At 36.2% G+C, this 26,033-nt stretch overlaps 1 protein-coding gene across 5 annotated transcripts in view; it reads left to right on the top strand.

Annotated features, from left to right (window-relative positions):
• LOC127974582 (phospholipid-transporting ATPase ID) overlaps window positions 1-26,033 on the top strand; it is a 42,031-nt gene that overhangs the window by 13,142 nt on the left and 2,856 nt on the right. Inside the window, exons 1-27 of one of the 5 annotated variants that reach the window (XM_052577954.1) lie at window positions 1,268-2,528; window positions 8,815-8,873; window positions 8,986-9,099; window positions 9,364-9,462; window positions 9,616-9,677; window positions 9,974-10,046; window positions 10,705-10,775; window positions 10,873-10,952; window positions 11,517-11,675; window positions 11,758-11,846; window positions 11,960-12,156; window positions 13,767-13,975; window positions 15,050-15,084; window positions 15,181-15,349; window positions 15,563-15,751; window positions 16,546-16,661; window positions 18,223-18,387; window positions 18,470-18,581; window positions 18,666-18,771; window positions 18,883-19,111; window positions 19,998-20,181; window positions 22,810-23,033; window positions 23,118-23,201; window positions 23,287-23,532; window positions 23,686-23,824; window positions 24,674-24,804; window positions 25,288-25,776. In XM_052577954.1, coding sequence (XP_052433914.1) covers window positions 2,402-2,528; window positions 8,815-8,873; window positions 8,986-9,099; window positions 9,364-9,462; window positions 9,616-9,677; window positions 9,974-10,046; window positions 10,705-10,775; window positions 10,873-10,952; window positions 11,517-11,675; window positions 11,758-11,846; window positions 11,960-12,156; window positions 13,767-13,975; window positions 15,050-15,084; window positions 15,181-15,349; window positions 15,563-15,751; window positions 16,546-16,661; window positions 18,223-18,387; window positions 18,470-18,581; window positions 18,666-18,771; window positions 18,883-19,111; window positions 19,998-20,181; window positions 22,810-23,033; window positions 23,118-23,201; window positions 23,287-23,532; window positions 23,686-23,824; window positions 24,674-24,804; window positions 25,288-25,776 — 3,957 coding nt within the window. In that variant the 5' untranslated portion in view covers window positions 1,268-2,401. Of the gene's footprint in view, window positions 1-1,267; window positions 2,529-7,286; window positions 7,542-8,814; window positions 8,874-8,985; window positions 9,100-9,363; window positions 9,463-9,615; window positions 9,678-9,973; window positions 10,047-10,704; window positions 10,776-10,872; window positions 10,953-11,516; window positions 11,676-11,757; window positions 11,847-11,959; window positions 12,157-13,766; window positions 13,976-15,049; window positions 15,085-15,180; window positions 15,350-15,562; window positions 15,752-16,545; window positions 16,662-18,222; window positions 18,388-18,469; window positions 18,582-18,665; window positions 19,112-19,997; window positions 20,182-22,809; window positions 23,034-23,117; window positions 23,202-23,286; window positions 23,533-23,685; window positions 23,825-24,673; window positions 24,805-25,287; window positions 25,777-26,033 lie in introns of those variants that run through there. The other 4 variants (XM_052577952.1, XM_052577956.1, XM_052577955.1 and 1 more) reach the window with 4 other exon arrangements.

Genomic DNA, 26,033 nt, shown 5'->3' with positions numbered 1-26,033 from the left:
CAGCAGTGAACACACACACACACACACACACACCGTGGACACTCAGCCGGAGCAGTGGGCTCACATTTATGCTGCTGCACCCAGGGAGCAGTTGGGGGTTCGGTGGCTTGCGAACCCACAACCCTAGGATTAGAAGTCAAACTCTCTTACCACTAGGCCACGACTTCCCCACCATATATTATAGGTATAAAAAATATTATCAGTTAAGGATAAAAAGGCCACATATCACAGAATGTTACTTTTTTAGAGTCTTAACTGCCTCTGAACTAATGTTACACTCATCTCACATCACAAGAAAATCACCAATCATTCAACATGTCAATCATAGGGCTCTATGAAATCCGTTTTATTTTTTCCCAAATTTAGTTTTTTCAATTAAAATTTTTCTAGATACATTTTTTTTATGTTTTAATTTTTCTAAGCTCCTTTTTAAAGGTTAATTTTAATTGTATTAATCAAAAAGCATGTCTAATTAATTAAAATCATAACACATACATTTTCACAACAATTTATTTAAAGTTTAACAAAAATTACGTGTTTAGGGCCCTATGAAATGTTTTATTTTTTCTTCACCATATGTTTTATTGTTACCTAATTCTGTGTTTTAGCTTGTCTAATTATTTAACTGCATAAAACAACTTAATATTATTTTTATACATTTTTTATACAATTTATTGAGACGGGATTTGATGTAAATGCAATGACCTACTTTTGATTAATTCATTCAAAATTTGATTCCGCGTTAAACTGTGAATTCCGTTTTTATGACTGGATTCCGCGATTCCATCCACGTTTTCTGCATCGCGGAAATCATAGGGTCCTACAATCATATATCAATTTAAAGAAATATTAACATACAGTAATAGCATAATCATGAAATATTTTGATTGAGACTCGAGTGGACTCGTTAATAAGTCCAATTCCTAATATGTTCGAGTCCGAGTCAATACCGAGTCAAAATGCACACGAGTCCATGACAAGACCAAGACCATTAAAATACGGTCTCAAGATTGTAAATACGACTTAACCACTGATTTCTAGTTGTGTCCTCTTTTGGAAAGACAAACAAAGTAGTTTTGCTTTCAAAATGAAACACAGTGTCTCCATGACATGGCGGCAACGGCGTCAACAGCAACAATAAAAGTTACGCCTTCTTTCTTTGCGTGAACATTTGGGCGGCATTATGCAAATCTTCCCACATCCTGACATAGACATGTGGGGGCATCTTACAATGAGCCATTTTAGGTAGGAGTGGTTGAATCTTTACAGATCTTCTTTATGCACCAAAAGACTTTGTAACATTCCAAAAAGAAAGGAACCATTTTAATCGCATCATATGACCCCTTTAAGAAGCTATTTCAAATATTAGCATCCACACTAATATATATAAAATTGTGTGATTGGATAGCCATTGGTGCGATATTGTCCCAAAGCTTGGCTCTTGTGTGTTTTCACTGTGGTGCAGTGCAACATCAAAAGTTAAAGATGGACACGTGAGTATATGCTGGAGCATTGTGTTTAACAGTCGGGAGTTTTCCTTCCTTGGCACCAGACTCCCTCTCTCTCCACACACTCCTGAGTGAGAGACACAACAGACATAGCACGTGCAGAGACACCTGACTAGTCCAGATGTCTTCTGCAGTGCCACCATTTCTCACTCTCTTCTTGCCCTAGTGTATGAAACTGTCTGTTTATCAGCCATTTTGGCTCTGAAGGTTATTATTACTGTATGGATATTTCATTGCCAATGAGTCTAAAGTTGCTGGCTCCTTAACCATACATGTTTTACAGCTCTGCAGTATTAAGTTGCCCTGGCAACCTCCTCAGCCAGTTCCTATTGGCCACATTCTCGACCAATAAAACGGCTTTCAGATTATGTCATATAAAAACAACGTCGTAGTTCTAGTGGCGCTGCTCAGTGTTTTGACAGTGTTAATGTAGCTAACATGTCGTCTTTAGCCTGGTCAAAATAGTTATTTTAGTTGAATGTCAATTAATGTTTGCTTATTTATAAGTTTAAAGCCATATTTCTTTATTGGACTTAAATACTTAGTCAAGAACAAACATTTTGCATGAATATCTGGAAGGCAGAATGTTTCTTCAGTTGACATGGATGTGCAAAGACAGTGCAGTTGTATAGTGTAAAATACTCGCGCTGCGTAAAAACATTTGAGAACTAGTTTAGTGAAAGTGTAATCGAATCACACTGAATGACCTCAACGACTCTGCGGCAAATCAAAACTGAGACGGAGTGAAGTGTATTTTACCGCCGCGTGTGTGTAATCTGATGTCTTCCACGCAGCGCTCCGTCATCCGGCGCCAGTCTGCCGCTGCAGCGCGCGTGTCTCTCCGTCGCTCCGCCGCTGTCATGTCCGACTGCTGTGTGCGCAGAGCTGTGTAAATGAAACGACGGTGGGACAACATGACTATCCCGAAAGAAATCCCAGAGAAGTGGTTTCCAATCATCCTCCCTCTAAAAAGGAAGAAAGAAGGAATAAGCAACGCAACAAAAATAAGAAAAGGAGCAGGTACCTTTACGTTAGCCTATGTGTCATTTGTTTACCACACCACAGGTGAAATATAGTTGGTAATTACTATCATGCTAATATATGTAACATTCATATTAGAATAGAGATCATTCAGATAATCATGTCATTTAAAAAAATAATAATAATTTAATAACACTTTCCTGTCATGTAAATAAACCATTTTGTCTTATTCCATAAGTGTGCTTATTCATTCATTATTTCACCCTCATGACAATCACATCAATGCCCAGTGACCTCTGTGTGTGTCTGTGTTTGTCCCATGACCTTGTGATTTTATCCATCATGCTTTTCCCTGTAAACATTCACAAATCACTCAGTCAGTTACTTGAATCTCAATTTAATATTTTTAAATGTAAGACATTCTGTACAATCAAGCTTTAGAAGGTCTTGTTGGTGTTATTGAAATGATTGCATAAACTAATTTCTACATTGAAATGTAATGTGTTTTACAATCTGCCACACAGTATATCTCACATTTATCTACCCAACTTCAAATCACTTCTTATTTGCATTTTTCCCATGGCCTCGTAGCAGCATATGTTTTAAATGTCATTTATGTAATGACTTTGCCTGCAACATTTTCACCGTCATGTTTTGTTGCTGTAAAACAGTGTATTTTTCACTGAAGGGAGCGAGTGTTGGTGAAATTAAGTAACTGGATACTGTTCTGGTTTGTAAAGGAATTGAGCTGTACCTCTCAGATTCTGTAAAGCCAGACTGCACATGATCAAGAATTGCTGTTTGGGGAACTTTATGTGCCTCCTTTTGTTTTTTGTTTTGTCTGGGGGATTTTTATACTCTGTGGCCTCAATATATGTGTAGCCATTTCAGTTTATAATGTGGAGTCATTTGTGCCACATTTTAGAGATTTTTTTACCTGTGCAAAAGGCTGGAAATGATTGTTTGAGTACTGTTTATTAATCTCTTCATCTTACATATTTATGTCTCACTTTCCTTATGACAAGATAATTTAAGATGTATGTCACATATCACAGTGTCTGTCACAGCATAGGTGCTCTCATTATCAGTCACTATACAGATAGGACCATCTAAAAATGCTCAGAATGACTCAGGTTATACAGACGTGGCTGGCTGCCATGTATAAAGGTGTAAGTTTCATTTCAAATCAAGAAGAGTCCAACAAAATCACCTTTGCTGTCTTATTTGTACTTGTTGTCAACCTTTAAACATTTCAAATGTGATTAGACATGGAGTATGGTTCCTGTCCTTCAGTTGACCTTTAAAGGCCAAGAAATATCTGTGGATAAGCCGCAGAAAGAAATTCAGTTTTGTAGTGTCCTTTTAAACTAGGAACAGTTATTGTGTTAGTAACCCCAGTAACACTGTGTTCCTGGTCTTTTCAGGGGTTGATTTTTTAACACTGGCTTTGAGAAGCAGTCTGTTCTGACACAGTTGTGATATTCTCCTGCCTGACTTGACTATCAGATCTATATAGTGCATTTAACATTGCCATTATTATCATTACTTCCAGTTAGAGTTCCTTAGAATTTAAAAGTGCATGGGAGATGAGTTATCATTTCTGTAGACCATTTATGCTATTAAAAATTGATCTACATCTTTACGGCAGATTTAGTGATTTCTGAATGCACTGGTTATTTATTATAACGAACAATATCCTGTATAATTGAGGGTTTAAATATTCAAGTTTTATTTATTTATTTATTTTATACCTGCAGTTTTCAGAGTGCTTTTTGTGGTTACACACACACACACACACACACACACATCTACTAAAATAGCCTTTTTGGAACATGTTTGTTCTCATTTTTGTCGCACTGAATGCATGTTTTCTGTTCGAGTGAAATGTTCTGAGATGAGTGATAGTGAGTGTTAAGTCTGTCCCCATGTGAATCCCAGTAATACCTTTATTCAGAGAGTCCAGCTAAAGAAGGAATAGTGATGGTGAGAGATGGAGAGTGTATTCTGGTACGAATAGATGAGTCAGCCAGATGGCCATATGAAGGCACTTGGCAAAGAGAGGAAGGGATGGGGAAATGCGAGCATGACTGCTAGAGGAGGGAGAGCAAAAACAAGTAAATGATGCATAGAGACTGAAATGGAGTGAAAGGTCGCGTGGGGGTCATGTGCTTCTTTATCAAATAAACAAATTCTTCATGATGCTCAGCATATGTTTTGCCGATACAGCACCGTGCACATTCTCTCTACATGCATCTTTTTCAGGAGAATGTGAAAGAGGTAAAATTTTAAAGCAGTAAATTAAGAGAATATCTCTTTAGGCAAATGCAAGCGTTTACATGAATACATTAGTGAGTATTTGGGCTTTGTTAAGGATGGAGTCATGCATTTGGCTCATGTTGCTGATGCTCTGCTGTGTGTGCAAAAAGGTTGGAGTACAGTAGCAATTAGCTCACCCACTAAGAGGCTAATTTGAGCCTATGGCTTGTCTCTTTTAGAAATTAAATGAGACAAATGCTTTTAAATAGTGGAGACAACAGAAACCTCAGTGGAGCTTTAGTGTTGCTTTGACACTTTGTTTAAATTGTGCTGTTTTCTAGACCAGACTGAAAGATTCCCTTTGATAGCAATCGATTTTTTTTTTTTTTTTTTTTTTATATCAAAAGGCAAAGTTGGTGTTAACTTGAGAAGAACCTATATTATATGAAGTTATTTGAACTTTCATTACTCTCATGTCATGGTTTGCTGCACTCAGACTTCAAAGTCAATAAAAAAGTGTTTTATAACATGCTCTTTGTTTTCCTTTTAGATTAATATGGTTTGAAAAACATTCATAAATATGCGAGTATCTCATTTTATTTCATAAAAAAAACTTAAATTTTATTATTATTATTTTAAAAACTATGAAAATATATATCTAGGTAAAAAGTTAGCATCATGTCAATCATAACAAAGCTTCGCATGACTTTCAGATAAGCCTATGCACCACTAGCTTACACAGACATGTATTGCAACACTGCACATCCACTTGCTGGTCTGTTCGAATTTGCACAGATTTGTGAGCTAGCATAGCGGATGTCCTCGGCAGTAGTGCTGAATCACAACAATAACCACTCCTTCTCTGTCAATGGCTGTTTTTTGAGATACGTCACACAAACAACGTTTCACTGCAGCTCTTGCTTATCCTTGGCTGTATTAGTAAGGGCGCTGTGTTAAAAGTGCTTAATGGCCCAGTTTGCTGAGGTGCTCTCCGGATGGAACCAGACCCCTCCACGGCCAGTGCAATTACATCATTGGCAGCCAATAGGCAGGTAATGCGTTCTCAGACTCTGATAGCAGCAGTGTGGTTTTCCATCAGGACTGATAACAGAGAGGCAGAGAGTACAACATAGCCACAAGCAGAGGTAAGGAAAGACGTGACCTTAAGGAAAAGAGGAGAAGATGGAAGAGTTTAGGATGAGTGATGATGGGACAGGAAGGAGATAGCATAAGGATTGCTGAGAGGACTGATACAGATTTTAGCTTTTCAAAATATAATAAAAGGAAGTTAGCTAAATAAGAGAGTTAAATAAAGACCAAGTCAATCTTCATGGCTTTTTATGTTTTTTTTGTATGATACTACCATTGATAACTTTCTGATGTAAAGTATATGAAGAAATAGTAATATTAATGCTAAATATTTAGAATTATGATCTTGAAAAAGATGTTTTAATTGTTTATTTCATGGAGTATAAAGCGTGTACTTGTCAACAATGACAAAAGTTGCTTCAGTCAATTGAGGGAAAGAGATTTTACTGAAGACCAACCCAGCAGACTGAACCTCCAAATCGTATAAAATATGAGTAACTAGTATACAAAATCACTTGGTATCAGGGTAAACTCCCTGATAAATCTGGAAATATTCCAAACATTGTAACCCGTTTCATAAAAAAAAAAAAAAAAAAAAAAAAAAAACTTTTTTTAGAGAAATACAGGTTTCTTTTATTAGGCCTATAATTGGAACACAATGTCTATTCCCACCAAGAATGCTGAATAAAAAAGATAACTGTATTGATAAATATATTAGCTTCACACCAACGCACAATAAATGTTCTGTTTAGCTTACATCTGCAGCTTTAAATGCTTGGACTATAAAAAGTTGGATTTTGGTTGCATCTCAATGTTTTTATCATTCAGCAGCTGAAGAAATAGTTTGAAAGTGATTCCCATCCCTCTCTCAGGATCATTTTAGTTGTGGTATTCATTTCCTATTCTCATAGAATAAGAATGATTATTAAAACTGCATTGTTCTAATACACTTTGTGTACAAGGCTGGTGCATTGTTGACCCAAGTGACCTTAGGAATGGTACCTAACAATAGTTAACCCCAAAAATCAGTACTCGCCCATGTCATTCCAAACTTGCGTGATTTGATTTTCATTCAGTTTCATAGGTATGGACGTTTACATTGAGGTCCAAACAACATTTTTATTGTATGGACCCCCCAAAAAAAAAAAAAACGTTTTCTGCAGAAGAAATAAAGTCAAACCAATTTGAAATGATGTGAGAGTGAGAAAATGCTGACAGATTTTTCTCTGTCTTTAAGAGCACATATTAGTACCCTGACCTACTTAGCTTCATACAGTTAAGAATACAAAGGTGTACTTTTAAAAGTACTGCCCCAGTAACAGGATAAATGTGCAATTTTTACTGATGGTGTATACATAATGTTTTTTTTTTTTTTTGTGTCAACTTAAAGTGCTTGCTTCAGTGTGTTGCTGTGTGTTGACTATGTGGGCAGTGCATATAAATCGGCCATTATAGCGGCAAAATATGAGAGAGCTGAGCTGCCTTTACACAGGAAACCACAGGCAGAGATAGTCTCGATGACTGAGCAGAGGACCAGAGCAGATGTGAAGGGCTCATGCATGAGGAAACAGACTACAGACTGGTTATATATATTCGCGTGCATGGGTTTATGGGTTTGACCTTTTGATGCATATGCAAGTGGTGCAGATGCAGCTCTTGCCCATCCATCAGACGTCATTCTCTCACTCCTGACCAGGAGGTAATGAGGTCAGTCTTTTTATTTTCGTACAAGATTCTCATCAAGATGAGGCCAGCCAAATGCTTCCACTTCTCTTTATCTGTATCATAAGCCTCTTGCAAACTACCACAGTGAAAGGTTATGTTGAGGGTGAGGATGAGTCACTTTTGTCTTCACAGGGAGAGATCTGATTGGGATGTTTTGCTCAACAGTTCCTTGGTTCATCAGTACAAGCCAACAGAATCTTGAGTGTTTGGAAAATCATTCTGGTCTAAGATCTATTCAGCAGGGTAAAGCAGAGGAACGTGTCTCATCCAAAAAGTTGCAGCGAGTCACCCATGGATAATATGATGTGATAAACACACACACACACACTCAGGCTGTCACATGGAGTGGCCATTACCCAGCATAAAAAAAGCTGTGCAGCTGTGAGCACAGGATGTGAGAGATGCATAGCAAAGTGAATCAGAGAGCCATGTTTGTCAGCTTCTGTCAAAAGACGAGAGAACCAAAAGAAAAAGCTTTTCTTAGATACCAACTGGTGTGTTTATTTATTACTTTGTGTGTTTTTGTATTTTATTTATCTGGCCGGAAACACTGTGGTGTTTTAAGAGCTTTGTGTGAGCATTTGAAACCGCGAGTCACATTTTCAACAGAAGTAAAACCTGCAGGTTTATGACTATATGCTAACCACAGCTATTCTGTCACAGTCCAGTTTTCAGTCTCATAATGCAGAAATTAATCTGTCACACTACAATTAGCCATGACTTCCTCCTTCTTTGTTGTGTTGAGCTTGCCTTAGCAACCACAGATCTATCTCGCTTGATGAAAGCTGGTGTCTAGCACTGACACGACCCTCTGATTGTGTCGTTTTGTCTCATGGGGAACTGAAAGTTGCTGTATATGCTACTGTAACTGCATGTTATACGAGTGTGTGTGAACATATAAAAACCCCACGTTGAGCGTTTTCTATTTCCCTTTCAGTATTGTTTAAGCATTTTAGAAGCTTAGGTGAGAGACAAATCAAGTTATTTGACCTAGCTAACAAATCTATGTGCTAAGAATGTTTTCCATATATTATTTTTTGTTTGTGGGAACAGTGATTTTGAGAGGTTCTAAAAATATACAACCTTCCAGGTTTCTTAATGTTAGTAGAACACTTTTTTTATAGGTTAGTATAATGTTCATGAAATGTTCTTTAAACCAAATTTATTAATAAACTCAACTTTCTAGGATTGTTGAAATGAATTGTTTTTTATATTTCAGGCAATTTTTACAACTCAGTGTTTGTTTTCTTCACAGAGGAGGAAAGGAGAGTCCGAGCCAACGATAGAGAGTACAATGAGAAGTTCCAGTATGCTGTAAGTTGCACAAACAACCTATACATCATAAAAATACTACAGATTATTTAAGTGTACAGTTTTCTTCTGCATCTCCTTCACCTGTCCCCATCATCTCTTTCACTGTCCACAGAGCAACTGCATCATGACCTCGAAGTACAACATCATTACCTTTCTTGCAGTCAACCTGTTTGAGCAGTTCCAGGAAGTTGCCAATACCTACTTCCTGTTTCTCCTCATACTGCAGGTATATACTGCAAATGAATTCTGACTTTAAATGCTTATTACAAGTGTAGAGGAAAAAATTATTTATTTCATAAAGGTCATTTCATGACTGCGACCATGGAAACATTGCTCCATTCATGAAGGCTACAGTTAGCAAGCACATGGATGCTAATAAACAGATTGTTTGAACATGTTCGCACTAATAACACTAGTAACACAATTGGGTGAATTAGTGAGTGCTATAGAAATGCTTTAAAAAGTAATTGTGTGTGTGTGTTTGTCTCAGTTAATTCCACAGATTTCCTCATTATCCTGGTTCACCACCATTGTGCCTTTAGTGCTGGTGCTGAGCATCACTGCAGTCAAAGATGCCACCGATGACTATGTGAGTCTCACACACACACACATATAACTTACTGTAACTGCCAAGCCCCCCTCCACACTGAAATATGGTAACACTCATGCCAACACACCACAGCTACCACACGAAAATCCTTCAGACACACACATTTCACACACATCTCTGCTTCTCTCACAGTTTCGTCACAAGAGTGACAACCAGGTGAATAACCGTCAGTCTCAGGTCCTCATCGGTGGCATGTGAGTCTCAAATTAATACACACACTTCATTTTACATTGTTTTTTACAGAAAAATGTAAATGTTGTTTACAAAAAATATAAATGTGGCGAGTGGATAGTGACTCACAAGATAGTGACTGTTCATGGCATAAAAGCACTGTTGGCTTATATATATATACATATGTGTATGTGTGTAATATACATGTTAATTGTAATGTATAAATCTGTCTGTTTATACTTATAATTGTTGAATAGCAATCTTCCAACCGTCACAAAGCATTAATAAGTATCCTATACTTTTTTTTTCGCTTTCTCAGTCTTCAGAAGGAGAAATGGATGAATGTCAGAGTGGGTGACATCATCAAACTGGAGAACAATCAGTTTGTGGCAGTGAGTTTTCCTCAGTAGTCCTTAATGACATAAATGAATTAATTAAACTCAGTTTAATAAAACAAAAAGACACTTTACTAGCTCAGCAGTCTCAGACACATTACTTGCAGTAATTCAGGGTTATGTACGCATCAATGTCTGATGCATTTGCTCTTGAATACCGCACTGTGATATTGATCCAGTAGCCAAGGTCTAATTCGCTGATTATGTAACCCTGTCTCTCAAGGATGCAGTTTAGGTGTCTTGGTTATATACTGAATGCAGTTTTTGGTCTCTCTGTATATCAGTGTTATTTTAATATTATATAGATACTATTATAGTTTGTAATGATATTTTGAATAGCTTTCCTTTATGTACTACTAATTTATCATTATTATATTTTTTTGTAATTTTGTCATCGTGCTTTCATAATTTTGTATTATTATTATTATTTTTTTTTTATATTACTATTTAGATTTATTTTTATTTCAATTTCAATTTTAGTTTTCATTTATTTTATTTCAAATTAGTAATCTTAGTGTGTCAACTTTAGAAATGCTGCATTTGAAATAAGTTTTCACCGTATATTTTATATTATTTCAGCTTATTTTACTTAACACAAACATTTGAATAGTTTCAGCTAATAATAGCACTGCTGTAAACTGTATGTGTGTTACAGGCTGACCTGCTTCTGTTGTCCAGCAGTGAACCACACAGCCTCTGCTACATTGAAACTGCAGAACTGGATGGGTATGACTTTCGTGATTTCTCGAATTTGCTGTGTAACATGATTTCATGGTTCCACTGCAGCTCGATAAAAAAAGTCAATACTTTTTTTCTGCCACAGCGAGACGAACATGAAGGTGCGTCAGTCTCTGTCTGTTACCTCAGAGCTGGGATATCCTAATAACCTGGCCCAGTTTGATGGTATGTGATCTGATATTGAACACACTCCAAATAGATGCCAATGTTAGCCAGAGTGGAAATGAGATAAAATGTATAATTGAATAAAAAATATATCAAATTAAAGTTAAATTGACATTTTGGAAAATAATGACTTGAATGCATGCATGATGAAGTGCTATACCAATGAGAATAACGTCAGGATCAGTTTGATTATGGGCTAGTGTATATATGAGCTAAAAATGCAAAGTGCAACAAATGTTTGACCCCACTACGAGTTAGTTTACTGGAGGAAGCAAGAACAGAAGATACAGTGAGTCAAAGTGTGCGGAAAGTAAATTATGTGGTGGATAGTTTCTCAGCAGCATTTTTTTAACACCCAACACAATATACTTCCACACACACACACACACCATCAAACCTGTGTCGGCACAGACCACCCACGCTTCCTGTTTTTAAAGAAGAACAACAAATTCCTAAGCTCACAGGTTGTACCGAGACCCAAGATGCTGAACAGTTGCTCATAACACACATTACTTAAAATAATACTGTTTCAATATATCACATGTGCTGTATGTGTATGTTCAGGAGAAGTGGTGTGTGAGCCTCCCAACAACAAGCTTGACCGTTTCTGCGGGACTCTGTATTGGAAAGACTGCAAATACCCCCTCAGCAACCAGAACATGCTGCTTCGCGGCTGCGTACTGCGCAACACAGAGAGCTGCTATGGCCTTGTTATTTTCGCAGGTTGGTGTATGTGTTTATGTGAATATCTCTGTGTGTGTGTGTGTGATTAGTTTTCATCTGAACCTGTCATGGTGCACCTCAGGTCCTGACACCAAACTGATGCAGAACAGCGGCCGGACTAAGTTCAAGCGCACCAGTATAGATAGACTGATGAATACACTGGTGCTGTGGGTGAGAAACACATTCATTTACAAGCCTCTGCTGAATTTCTGATGATGTCAGTACCAAAATATGTAAACAGCATACACTCTGCAAATGAATGTTTGTAATTTTCCCTTCCTCAGATTTTTGGGTTCCTGGTGTGTATGGGAGTGATCTTGGCCATAGGAAATGCAGTTTGGGAAAAAGAAGTGGGTGCTTTGTTTCAGAGCTTTCTTCCTTGGGACCATCCAGTAGACAACTTCCTGTTTTCTGCCTTCCTGTCTTTCTGGTCCTATGTCATCATCCTCAACACAGTCGTGCCCATCTCCCTCTATGTCAGGTGAGAGAGAGCAAGATGTGGAGGGAGAAATGTTGTGATGGAGGGAAAAAGGTCAATTATCCAGTGGGAACTGTTCAGGTGGCACTCAAGTATTGTCAAATAAAAAAATATGGAATATGGTCTGAAGCAATACATGTCTTTTTTACATAAATTTACAATTCATATGAGCTGTTTAATTGTTTTATTTATTTAATATGAGTATTGTCAACTATTCCAATTATCCAATTAAGAACTTTTTTTGGATTTTTTATTTTAGTTTTTAGGGATAAGCAATGCTTAGCATTACATTTTAAGTTTACATTTACATTTTACATTTACAATTGACATTTTACCTACAATTATTTAAATATATATTTAATTGATTTAATTAAATTTATTTAATCTTAAAATAGTGTTGTTATATCAGGGTTATTATCAATCACCTAAACTATTAAAAACATTTTTGTTAACTGAAATATAAATCTTTGAAGTATTACAATTAATAACTGTAAAACAACTAAAACTGATCTGAAATAAACGTGGTAAATTAAATCTGAAAAAAAAAATACAAAATGAAAATAAAGTTACTCAAAAGTTATTAAATTACAAGTAATATATAAAATAAGCGAATAAAATAAAAGAAAATTTAAAACAAAGTATATAAAATAAGTGAATAAAATCAAAGCTTATTTAAAGCATTAATAAAAACTATAATAGTTTATAAATAACAATAAAATATAAAAACATTGCATGATTTTAGTTGCTGGATACTGTTTTTATTTGCTGTATACTAGAAGGTCAAGATCTCTGTCAGGTTAAAATCAGAATTTTAAGTTGGTTGCAAACATTTGATATGTTTAGGACTAGCTACTTTTCATGTTTGGTTATTTTTATGTCAGATAATAGTTTATCTATTGCTCCATTCCTTTCTAAAGACAACCAGAGTGTGTCATAGAAATGAAAATTCCAGTTAAATTCTACTTCTCTTCTTTGATTTAGATGCCTTTTTTTTCCCTTTTTTTTTGAAGCACTGGCTTAAGTTAATTTTATGCTTAATGCATCCTTTATGCATTGTGCTGTTTATTTAATTTTGATTTATTTTGTTGTTTTCATTTTTCCTCAGACTTTCCCTATCAGGTAAGAGATAGACCCCATAGACTCCCCTTTTTTCTCTCTCTGACATAACAGCCACCCATATAACAGCACTAAAAACCTGACCGAACCTCTCTGAACCAGCTCTCTGAATGAGCTCTAACTCTGCCGTGTGGTCCAGTGAATGTAACTCACCTCTGACTGGTAGAGACTCGTACAGGAAGACCTGCAGCATGGCATTGAGCAGCACCATGGCACAGCAAGCACATACCCCAAATCAGTTTTTGCAGTTTTATGACAGATTTCTGAAGTCTCTATAAATAAAATCTTGCTTTTAATGGAGTGGTAGACTGTTGTGCTATTGTCTGTCTCAGCTGCATACTAAATAACCTTTGTCTTTAGAACAGGAAAACTGTGTATATTTTTGTGTGTGTTGTTATGAGTTTTCCATGTGGATGTGGTCAGAGATCTTCTGTCATCACATTTTCATTGTGATAACCCTCCGTCTGTTTCTCTTTCCATCTGTCTGAATCTCTTAGTGTTGAGGTGATTCGTCTGGGTCACAGTTATTTCATTAATTGGGACCGGCGGATGTTCTGCAGCCGTAGTAACACAGCAGCGGAGGCCCGGACCACCACACTCAATGAAGAGCTGGGACAGGTGGAGTACATCTTCAGTGACAAGACAGGAACCCTCACGCAGAACATCATGACCTTCAACAAGTGCTCCATCAACGGTCACACATATGGTGAGGAACAACGGATGGCAGTTATATCCATGGTATAATGTGCAATCAGCTGGCCATTATCATATATATCAGTCTTGCATCATGATGATGTGGTTTATGTGGTAATGATGACCAGCTGACTGTACATTACTTTATTTATTGCACAGCTGCTTACCAATCAAGTAAATATATTTATATGTATATATATAGAGAGAGAGAGAGAGAGAGAGAGAGAGAGAATAAACCGATACGACACATTTTTTATTTATAATATAAAAAATAATCAACTGTGCACTTGAATAAGGCATAAAATATAGCGAGGAACATTTAAAATCTTTTTTTATTATTACATTTTTATTGTTATTATTAATATTTATTCATTTTTGAACAAATGGCAATTGAAAGCTTATCCTTAATTTGATCAAATGTTAATCATTATATATATATATATATATATATATATATATATATATATATATATATATATATATATATATATATATATATATATATATATAAAATTAACATTTGAGATAGATAGATAGATAGATAGATAGATAGATAGATAGATAGATAGAAAATATTTTATTTGTACTCTACATACATTAAAAAGTAGTTAGAAAACAATAATGTTAATATTAATATTTATAATAATAAATTTTCCTATCGGGAAAAAATATATATCTAAGTAATTTGTTTTTTTAACAAGTAGTCATTGAAAACTTAATCTTCAAATATGTCCAAACAAAAAATAAATATTTAATTTCTACTTCATTCATTCATTCATTCATTTTAATGATTAAATTACATTGAAATAAAAAAAAGGTAAATACACAATAATAATAGTATTTATAATAAAAACATTTCTTTATTGAAAAAAAAATAGAATAATGGATGAAATAATCATATAAAAATGATTGATTGCAGATGGTTGCAGATTTGTACAATTTGGTGTCTATTTTAAAATATAATTTTTGTGATTATTGTATATTTTATAGTTATAAACATTTGAAATAAACATTGAATAGAGACACACACTTATAAATATGTTGTATTAGGTTTGTGCTGCAGATCTCAAGTCATTCTGTTTCACAGGTGAGGTGATGAACATTCTGGAAGCTCAGCAGAAGGTCAGTGCATCCAAGATTCGCTTTCTGGAATTAAAGAATTAGTTATTTTGAAAGTATTGTTGCTCAGGAAGATCTTAGATAATCTGTTCTTCTCAGAGGGTCCAGCCCCTGGACTTCAGTGCGTGGAACCCATTAGCAGACCGGGACTTCTGTTTCTACGACCAGTCTCTGTTAGAGGCGGTGATGGTGGGAGAACCAGCAGTGCATGAGTTCTTCCGGGTCTTATCTCTCTGCCACACGGTCATGAGCGATGAGAAGAGCGAGGGTAAGGATCTGGAGCAGTCTTTGAGGATCGATTGTCTGCTATTTTATCCGATGGAAGGGTTTAAATAAGGTTTACTTAAGGAAGCTGTTGACTTTAATATTGTTAGCAGGAAATGATATAGTAATTCTAGATTGTAATGCGATTATTTTATCTCATTATCTGTCCTTCTTCTTATTGTCCTTGCTTGTTGTCTCTGTCTTTCACTTCCTAAAGGAGAGCTGCTGTATAAGGCTCAGTCTCCAGATGAGGGGGCGTTAGTGACAGCTGCACGCAACTTTGGCTTTGTGTTTCGCTCTCGCACACCTGGCACAGTCACCACACAAGAGCTCGGCAAAGCTGTCACATACACGCTCCTCGCCATCCTGGACTTCAATAACATCCGCAAGAGAATGTCTGTCATAGGTAACACAAGCACACACCCTCAGTCCTGCAACTTTGAAACTTAATATGCAATATGTCACAAAAATGAAAATGCCACCACATGAAATCATTTAAAAGAGAACCTGTAAATGGTTACATACACACACACACACACACACTTTGTTGTGCAGTTAAGTGTGACAGTTTTTAAACATTGTTTTGGCTGCAGTGCAGATGGTTTAGCTCTGTGAAAGTGAAAGGGCCAGTAAAATTCCCCTAGGACTGAAGAACCTAGATACAGCTTAAATGCATCCCTGCCAAGCGTCATAAATAAGTGGAACATTAGCGCTAAATTCAGTACAGAAAGTGTTGTGTGTGCCATATGCACTCTCATAATGCTGAATTATGGCCCTTATGTTTGGGTAAGTGGTGCTTGCATTGCAGCAGCCATTTCATTTTTGTTTGCATATTGTCATTTATGTCCATTTGATCTGTTTTTACATGGACAAGTGAGAGATTTATTGAGTGCACTGCAGATTTTTATCTTAAGTTTTAAGCATTTTCTCTGCATAACTATCTAAAATATCTTAAAATAAGATAATTTGTTTAGTGATTTATACAACTAATCATATACCTAATTCATATACATATACTTTGCCAACCGGGTAAGAAATATGCTTAAGTCAAGATGCATTATCTGAAAAGAAATCTGATCATGTTAGGACTATGAGATAATGGGAGCTATAATAAGAAAATAGCTTCTCCCATCACTGCAGAGGCACAAGAACAATCTGTAATTTAATGTGTGTGTGTGTGTGTGTGTGTGTGTGTCTCAGTGAGGAATCCAGAGGGCCGTATTCGTCTGTATTGTAAGGGCGCAGACACTGTGCTTTTCGAGAGGCTTCACTCTTGCAACCATGAACTAATGAATATCACTTCAGACCATCTCAACGTGAGTATCTGCTTTTTGGGGTTTGTTTATTGGGTCTACTGTTAGCTTAGCACTGTTTGTATGACGTTCTATATTACCCCCTGGTCTGCTGCTGTCTTTATAAAACAAACAACAGAGCCCTCTAGTGGATGTTTTAGTAAGTTTTTTATAGCGTTTTTAGTGTTTTGTTTTTTACAAAACACTAATTCATTTTTTAGACACTTAAATTATCATTTAAAATAGTAAAATATGAATAAATGTTTATGTAAATGAAATGCAGTAGCAGGGTTGCAAAATTAGTCGAATTTAAGATATCACTACATAGGGGAAAATATCACTGCTTAGGGAAAAGGTTTGTAATCAAAACATTTGTAGTATTTCATAAAAATTCATACTTACACATTCATACATAAGTATTTATTTAATCTTTATTAAAAAAATTTGGGTTAACAAGTGAATGGTTTGAATGGTTTCTGTTTTTGTAATATAGAAAGCAAAGCTTGTATAATATTATTTTAATTATACATATATTATAGTTTCCAATAATTATTAATGGTATATTATTATCTTTAATAGTTATGCTACAGTGAATTTGGGTTCAGTACAATATTTTTTACAAGAAATTAATAATTTGTAACACTTTATGTTAAGGTGTCATTGTTACACTTTACATGTACTTACTATTATAATAATACTTAATGATGCATAATTACTTGCAAGTAGTCCTAGGTCAAACCCTAACCATATAGTTAATGCATATTCATTAAATGTATAATTTCACTGAAACAAGGACACTTTAAAATAAAGTGTAACCGATTACTTTTATTAAGCAAGGATGCATGAAGAAATGTGACAAGAAAAACTTTTACATTGTTACAAAAATGCATTTGAATTAAATGCCCTTCTCTGTTCATCAAAGAACCCTGAAAGAAGTGTATCACAGATTCCACAAAAATATTAGGTAACACTTTCTAACAACTTTCATTGATAAATCATTAGCAAACATAACACAGTGCTTAAAAGATTATTAGTTAATATATATTCAAAGAGCAAGAAACATGAGATAATATGCTTGTCAACTTTACTAATAAACTTACTAATCATTACCTAGTGATTAATTATTAAACATTAACAAGCAAAGTATCTCATATTTCTAGATATGTAAATATGTATTATCTATTGATCTGTTAAGCATTATGATGTTTGTTAATGATTACTTCATAATATGAAATAATTCCTGTGTTCCTGTGGCTCAATTGGTAGAGCGTTGCGCTATTAAGCGCGAGATTGTTGGTTCGATTCCCCGTGAACACATGATAGGTAAAAATTGATAGCCTGAAAGCACTGTAAGTCACTTTGGATGAAAGCGTCTGCTAAATGCATAAATTAAATTAAATTTATACAATTTAAATAATTATCATAAGTTGTAATAATATTTCACAGTATTATGATTTTACTTTTAATTTTTTCTTAATAGATAGATAAATAAATAAATAAATGCAGCCTTGAGAAACCATCATAGGCTTTAAAAAGCGATATCATCTGGTGATGCTGACGTATGTGTGTGTGTGTGTGTCTGCAGGAGTATGCAGGTGATGGCTTACGGACGCTCGCAGTGGCCTATCGGGATCTGTCCGAGGAGCAGTGGGAGGAGTGGTCGGAGCATTTCCGTGGCGCTGATAAAGCCACAGACTGCAGAGACGACCGGCTGGCTGCAGCCTATGAGGAGATCGAGCAGGACATGATGGTGTGTTTGTGTGTCCAGTTCCTTTAGTTCTGTTTGCTTAGTCTTTTTGTTAATAATATGAACTATTGAATCTTTGTCGTAGTTGTTGGGGGCCACGGCTATAGAAGATAAACTGCAAGAGGGGGTTCCTGAGACCATTGCTATTCTCTCACTAGCTAACATCAAGATCTGGGTGCTCACTGGAGACAAACAGGGTAAGAACTGCATAAGAACCGGCCACAACTCTTATCATTTACAGTTAAAACCATAATAATGTCCTTTTCTCCCTTTTGTGACAGAGACTGCGGTGAATATTGGTTATTCGTGTAAAATGCTGACAGATGACATGACGGAGATCTTCTTTGTTAACGGACACACTGTCCAAAGCGTACGGGAAGAGCTGAGGTACAGTGCTGATGTTTGTCCGATCTGTCCATCCAACCACTTTCGAAATAGTAAGAGATGTAATCTTTCAGGAAAGGCCGTTTCATTTCCTCATCCTCTTATGTGTTTTAGGAAAGCAAGAGAGCGAATGCTGGAGTCCACGCGCACCAGAGATGGAGGGAAGGAAGCTGAAGCTCAGGGATGGGGTGGTGCTTGTGCCTTTGGAAACGGATGTGGAGGTGGCGGAGCTGCTAACTGGATGCCTGATGAGAGGAAATGTCCCCCTTCCCAGGTTCCGCGCCCCTCTTTATTGGAGTCGATCAGCGGAGAGTTCGCCCTCATCATCAGCGGACACAGCTTGGTGGGTGGAAGAGCATTAAGGAACGTCTTCGACAGGAATTAGATATGAGTGTTAATGCTATTCATTCTTTTCGGTTTAGCGGAAGGCTGAGTTTGATTTAAGTTTATTCAGTGTTATTTTAGAATTATTTACATGCTACAGTAATATTTATAATTATTTTGAATTAGTATTTATTATTATTTATTGAATTATTGTTTAATCAAGATGCTTTCAAAGGAGATGATCATAAGCGATGTTCAATGTTCAATATGCGGATTGCTATCTAATTCTTCTTTTTTCATTAACATTCAAAAATAAAAAGGGGAATAAAATGGAAACAATAAAAACAAGTAGCTAGGTTAGATGATTACTTTAAGATTTTGTTGCTGTTAACACTTTTTCTGGATGCGATGAGACTTGTTTTTCGGTTTGGTCAGGTGACATGGTCATTTACAAAATTCTATTTAGCTGTATTTTTATTTCAGTTTTGATTTTAGTCATTTTAGTATTTCATCTTTTTAATTTCATTTCTTTTTCAAGGCAAAATGTTCATTTTTTATATATGCTATTATTATTGTTGTTGTTAATTATCTAATTTTATAATTAAGTTTTTATCATAACACAGATAAAAGGAAGATAAAAAAACAATCAAGATCAGCAACAGTGAAAAAAACACATAGCTCATAATTGCATAATAATAGCAAAGAGGAAAGTAGCAAATAATAAACTTAAGAAATATATTTAAAAAAAACTCCTTTAAATCCAGCTCACTGACCAGTCAAGACCAGCAAACCAGCTTAGGCTGCTTTAACCAGGGTTTTTTATTTCAGCAGGGATATTGAGGAATATTCCATTTTAATCCAGCTCACTGACCAGCACAGAATATTTCCCTCTCTCTCTCGACCAGGCTCATGCTCTGGAAGCGGATATGGAGCGTGAGTTTTTGGAGACGGCGTGTGCTTGTCGAGCGGTGATCTGCTGCAGAGTGACTCCTCTTCAGAAAGCTCTGGTGGTGGAGCTGGTGAAACGGCATAAGAAGGCTGTCACACTCGCCATCGGAGATGGAGCCAATGACGTCAGCATGATAAAGAGTAAGAGAAAAAACACTTGAAGTCTTTGCCAAGAGAAAAAAACTTTCTGACAGCCGATTTGTTTTGATGTGCAAACATTGGGGTTCTCAGAGTCAAATTACTAGGATCGGTTACAGCTATAAATAATGCACCATCAGAATCGGAATAACATAACAAAATATAACATACTACAATTATTATTGTGCAGTTGTGATACACTCCCGTTCAGTTGTTTGGGGTATATAAGATTCTTTAATGCTTTAATGTTTTTGAAAGATGTCTTTTAGAATATTTTGATAACAAAGCTGAATTTTCAGCATAATTACTCCAGCCTTCAGTGTCCCATGATCCTTCAGAAATAATGTTAATATGCTGTTAATATAAAAATATCATATTATCATCACTATTAAAAACTGTCTAATTGGACTTAATATTTTTGTGGAAACTGATACTTTTTTTCAGGGTTCTTTGATAAATATAAAGAACATTATTTATTTGAAATACAACATTGTTTTGTGACTGATTAAGTATTTTTAATACATCCTAGCTGAAATACATCCTTGCTGATTATTATTATTATTATTTTTTTATTATTATTATTTGCGACCCCAAACTTCTGATCTGTAGTGTATTATTGTAATTATTATTACTATTATTGGGAAAAGATTTTTTATCTTATTTTGTAGGTAATTTACAAAGTCTCCCCCCTTTATAATGCCATTCAGTTTTGCTCAAAATTGATGCATATTACAAGTAAAGTGTGATCTATGTACAATATTCAGCCATACTCTCCTCTTGTAGTAACCATGGGAAGTTGAAATGTAAGGCTTTTTTTAAGCAAACAGCTCAAGAAAAACAATTCTAGTTCCTTTTTAGCATGTGAAAAGTTGCCCCAGAGAAACCAAATTATTGATATTCGGTCAGTTCGTTCAGTTGCTTCATTTCCCTTAACTGAGCAGAAACATCTCAGAACTGTGCCAGTGGGCTCTCACTGTGTCACAACTGTATTTCAAAAGGCTCCTGTGAACATGGATAAGAACGAGATGTGGAGGATGTGGTTTATGTCCAAATCTCTTTACACCATCCTGTGCTGTCCCTGCTCAACATATTTACACGCACACAGACACACATGTTCTTGCCCGTGTCATATGCAATGTCCCATCTTCTGCTTGTTGGCTATGGGCGTGTGCAGGTCATTTTGCTGGTGTTTAGGATTCAAGTGTCAATCTCAGAAACGTTAAAAATACAGGAAACACTCATCAAAAGACTGATTGACAGTGGTACTAGTGTGAAGAACAAATCTCTTTCACTGATTTAAATCACTTTGGACTGCCCCGAATCTGTTGTTTTAGTATGTGGGATATTTCTGTATTCGTTTAACTGCCTTAACCTTCCATTGAACCTGACCAGCACTAAGACAGATAATAACCAAGAGCGGGGGCTTTCAGACTAGGCTCCAGGGACTGCCAGGCGACCTCAAGTGGGTGGAAACATGAGGAAAACAATCTTTGTGATCTATTTTTAGGGGTGTCAAATTGAATGTGTTAACTTGAGATATGCCGTATGTTTAATGCTATCATTTTTCACATTTAATGAGTTCAGTGGCCTATTACTGATTCAAAAGGCTGGTTAGAATCTTTCAAAGTGTGATTAACTGGGATTAAAAAATGGTTCAGAATCCAGAAGAACTGTGACAACGTCTCCAAGATGCTTTAAGAAACATTCCTGCAAAGCTACCTGAAAAACTATGTGCAAGTGCACCGAGGGCAAACGCTGCTTTAAACTCAAAGGATGCTCACAACAAATGTTGATTCAATTTAGTTAATAGAAGTTAACTGATAAGGAAAATTTATTTATGACCTTTTTTTTGACAGTTTTACAGCATTTTTACAAAAGTGTCTAACACTTTTAACAGTACTGTAGCTTTGCAGTTAGGTTTCGTGAAGCATTTTGCAGACATTGCCACACTTCTTCTGGATTGAGTCAGTCTCAGCCTGTTTCTTCATGTCATTCCAGACAGACTGATGATGATCAGATCAGATCAGATCTCTGTGTGAAACACTGGCTGTTGTCAGAGAAATCTCACTGGATTATTACAATGGCAAAATGAATGTTTGGATGTTTTGTAAACTGATATTTCCTACCGACACACTACAGCAAAACAGAGAAATAACTGACATAAAACCCTTTTTAGCTGGTGACAGTACTAGTGTTCTAATAATTTTGGATTTCTCTTCAGGTACCCACACCATAATAGTGGGTAGATTTTTTTTTAATCTACCTATATTTAGAGATTAATAATTGTAATAATTTGTTTATATATTGATCATTGATATTGATTATATATAGCTGCCTTTCTACTTTAGGAATAGTGGGTACTGGAATAAAAAATGTAATTTTTATCTAGATTTAAAGTGTATATTTAAAATATAGATTAACAATTCATTTACATTTGTTTTGGATAAAATAAAATAAAATAATTTAATTTCCAATTTTGTAAAAGTTGAATCATTTTCTCACACAGTATAAATGGGTCTTTTGTATATAGTGTGTTTTATCTATATTATCTACATCAACTGCAAACCCCTCAGATGTGTTCAAATATCTGAACTGCATTGTCTGAAACGGTTTGTTTCTGTCTTTCTGCAGCGGCTCACATTGGCGTGGGCATCAGCGGTCAGGAGGGTATCCAGGCTGTGCTGGCATCAGATTACTCTTTTTCCCAGTTTCGCTTCCTGCAGCGTCTTTTGCTGGTGCACGGACGCTGGTCCTATCTGCGCATGTGCCGTTTTCTCTGTTACTTCTTCTACAAAAACTTTGCCTTCACTATGGTGCACTTCTGGTTCGGGTTCTTCTGCGGATTCTCAGCCCAGGTAGGATTTATTCTGAGTCTCAAAAAAAGTGTCTCATGCATGAGGAGATGTCCTAACCTTGGATGTGTTTACTCTTTTGTTCAGACTGTCTATGACCAGTACTTCATCACCCTTTACAATATCGTATACACATCCCTGCCTGTGTTGGCCATGGGCATCTTCGATCAGGTGAGAAAAAGAAAACATACACCAAACACTGAATCATGTTAGTTTGAATCAAACTTACTCTCCCCTCAATCTTCTTCTGTCTCAGGATGTTCCTGAACAGAGGAGTCTGGAGTATCCGAAGCTGTATGAGCCGGGTCAGCTGAACTTGCTGTTTAACAAGCGAGAGTTCTTCATCTGCATCGCGCAGGGAATCTACACGTCTGTGGTTCTCTTCTTCATTCCCTACGGCGTTCTCTCTCACGCCACGCAGAGCAACGGAGTCCCGCTGGCAGACTATCAAACCTTTGCAGTAACAACAGCAACGGCCCTTGTCATCGTTGTCAGCGTACAAGTGAGTCAAGCATTAGCACTTAAGAAGTGCTTTTTGATTTATATGCAAGGTTTGCAGTTTATTTTTTAGTTTTAGTTGAAGGTTTTATATAATAGTAGCACGTAATTTTAGAACGGTTTTGAATAGCCCAAGCTTTTTGCTATTTGTTTTCAGATTGCTCTGGACACGGGTTATTGGACGGCTATAAATCACTTCTTTATATGGGGCTCTTTGGGTACCTACTTCACTATCCTCTTCACTATGCACTCCAGCATTCTGTTCAATATCTTCCCCAAGCAGTTCCATTTCCTTGGTGAGTCAGCACTTTGGCCTAAATGGGTGGCTGCCATCTTAAACAGAAACCCACATCTGATAAGGTCTTTACAGTATGTGTCACAAGCACAGCTTATCAGCTGTAACATCTGCAAATCCAAACGCTATATTCAGCTTTTAAATTACAAAATATTAATAATGTTTATGTAGAGACTACCACTGAAAATTTGGGGTTAGAAAGATTTTTGGTTGTTGTTGGAAGAAATCCTGTTCTTTTGATCAGCATTAAATTTTTCTAAATTAAGAGTAATGACGTAAGATACATAAATTTTTATTAGCACAATATTGTTAATAATAATTAAAAGCAGTTTCTTGAGCACTAAATCAGCATATTAGAATGATTTCTGAACAATAATGTGACACTCAAGACTGGAGTACTGGCTGCTGAAAATTAAAGTAGAAAACTTTTTTTTTTTGTTTAGAATTACAATAATATTTTACCATATTATTGTTTTTTATTTGTATTTTTGACTGAGCACAAAACTATTTCTTACAAAAAAATAAAAAAATCTTACTGACTTCAAACTTTAAATGGTATTGTACATGTAACATTCCTTTGACAGTCATGAAGAACGCACTGAATAGGTCATTTAAAAATAAAATACATTCTTTTTTTTAACAATTATTTAACCTGAATCAGATAATGAAAATATAATGAATTGTAAATATACTGTATCACTCAAAAAAAGTCTTTAAAATAAGTGTGGATTTTAAATTAGATCTTGTTTGTATTTTATCTTGATCTAAATGTATGTTACTTTAAATAGTGTATGAGTACGTGTGGCTTATCTTTTGTTTTGTGTGCATGCCATGTGTTAATTTACCACAGGAAGTGCTCATAACACACTCGGGCAGCCAGTGGTGTGGTTAACTATTGCTCTGGCTACCGTCATCTGCATTGCTCCAGTCCTTGCTTTCCGCTTTCTCAAACTGGACCTTAAACCTCAGCTCTCAGACACTGTGAGTATGAGTGTGTCCCTTTTTTCTGTCCTAAATCACACGCCATTTTTGAATTTGTTAATATCCATGTTCAACCAAACAAACATTCAGTATAACACAGTGAAGACATTCACAGTCAAGACAAGACTTAAAAAAAACTTATGATTAAATGTTATCCTTTTTTTTTTGTGAGCATTAAATAAATGAATAATGAAGTTTAATGTGTGCTCCATGTTTTTAACTAAATAATTTATAAACACACACACACACACACACACACACAATTTATAATTAATAAAATTTATTCAAATTCAATTTACATGGTCTCAAGCACTGCTCATTGAAATTGTGTTTCTGATTGTTGGATAGTAATGGTTGGTTGATTATTGCACACTCTGATTCATAGCACAGATCATATTTGTTTCGCATCAGTAGGTTTAACACATTGGTTATCCCCTCACAGTCATCCCCGCCCTTTATTATTTTCTCACTGTCTTTCTGCAGGTGCGCTACACTCAACTTGTGCTGCAGAAAAAGCGGAAGCCTGGTGGGCGTGCTGGGCGTGGAGTGGGCGGTGCTGGTGTAGCCAGTGGCAGTGCTCTTGGCCGCTTGGGACGAGGTGGATCTCGGCGCTCCGGTTATGCATTTGCGCATCAGGAGGGCTTTGGGGAGCTCATCACATCGGGAAAAAACATGCGCCTGAGCTCACTTGGTCTCGCCTCATTCGCTTCTCGCCACAGCAGCAGTTGGATCGATACCCTTCGCAGGAAAAAACACGCAAACAGCCCTTGTGCGCAAAACACCCCGCCCACTGGAGAAGACAGCACCGCCTCCTCTCAAGCTCCACCCCTTTCCACATCTTCCTTAGCAGCAGGCGAGGCAGAGCAAAAGAGTAATGAACCCGTCCTCGCTCACAGCCCTGATGATATCGCTCTCAGTGTTATTAGGTGTCCAGAAAGAGAGGTTGGAGAATGTAGTGCAGCAACTGTGCAGGTAAATATACATCTGAAAACAAGTTCAAGCTCAAATTACAATCAGATACACCACATGCAAGTCAACATGCACAAGGATAGTTTGTCATACAACATTGGTCTGAGCGCTGATTCTGTAGGAGCACAAAAAAACGAATTTTGTGGATTGACAAAAAAATAAAATTCCCCCAAGGAGAAAACGGCAGGAAGCAGAACTATTAAAAACACTTTCATTTCTCACTTTTGCACATAGTAGTGGTCTCAGCTCAAAACCGTTCT

The sequence above is a fragment of the Carassius gibelio genome, chromosome B16, assembly GCF_023724105.1.
Source record: "Carassius gibelio isolate Cgi1373 ecotype wild population from Czech Republic chromosome B16, carGib1.2-hapl.c, whole genome shotgun sequence".
NCBI classification, from domain to species: Eukaryota; Metazoa; Chordata; class Actinopteri; order Cypriniformes; family Cyprinidae; genus Carassius; species Carassius gibelio.
The sequence above is the reverse complement of the archived record's forward strand: the minus strand, read 5'-3'. Positions and strand labels throughout refer to the sequence as shown.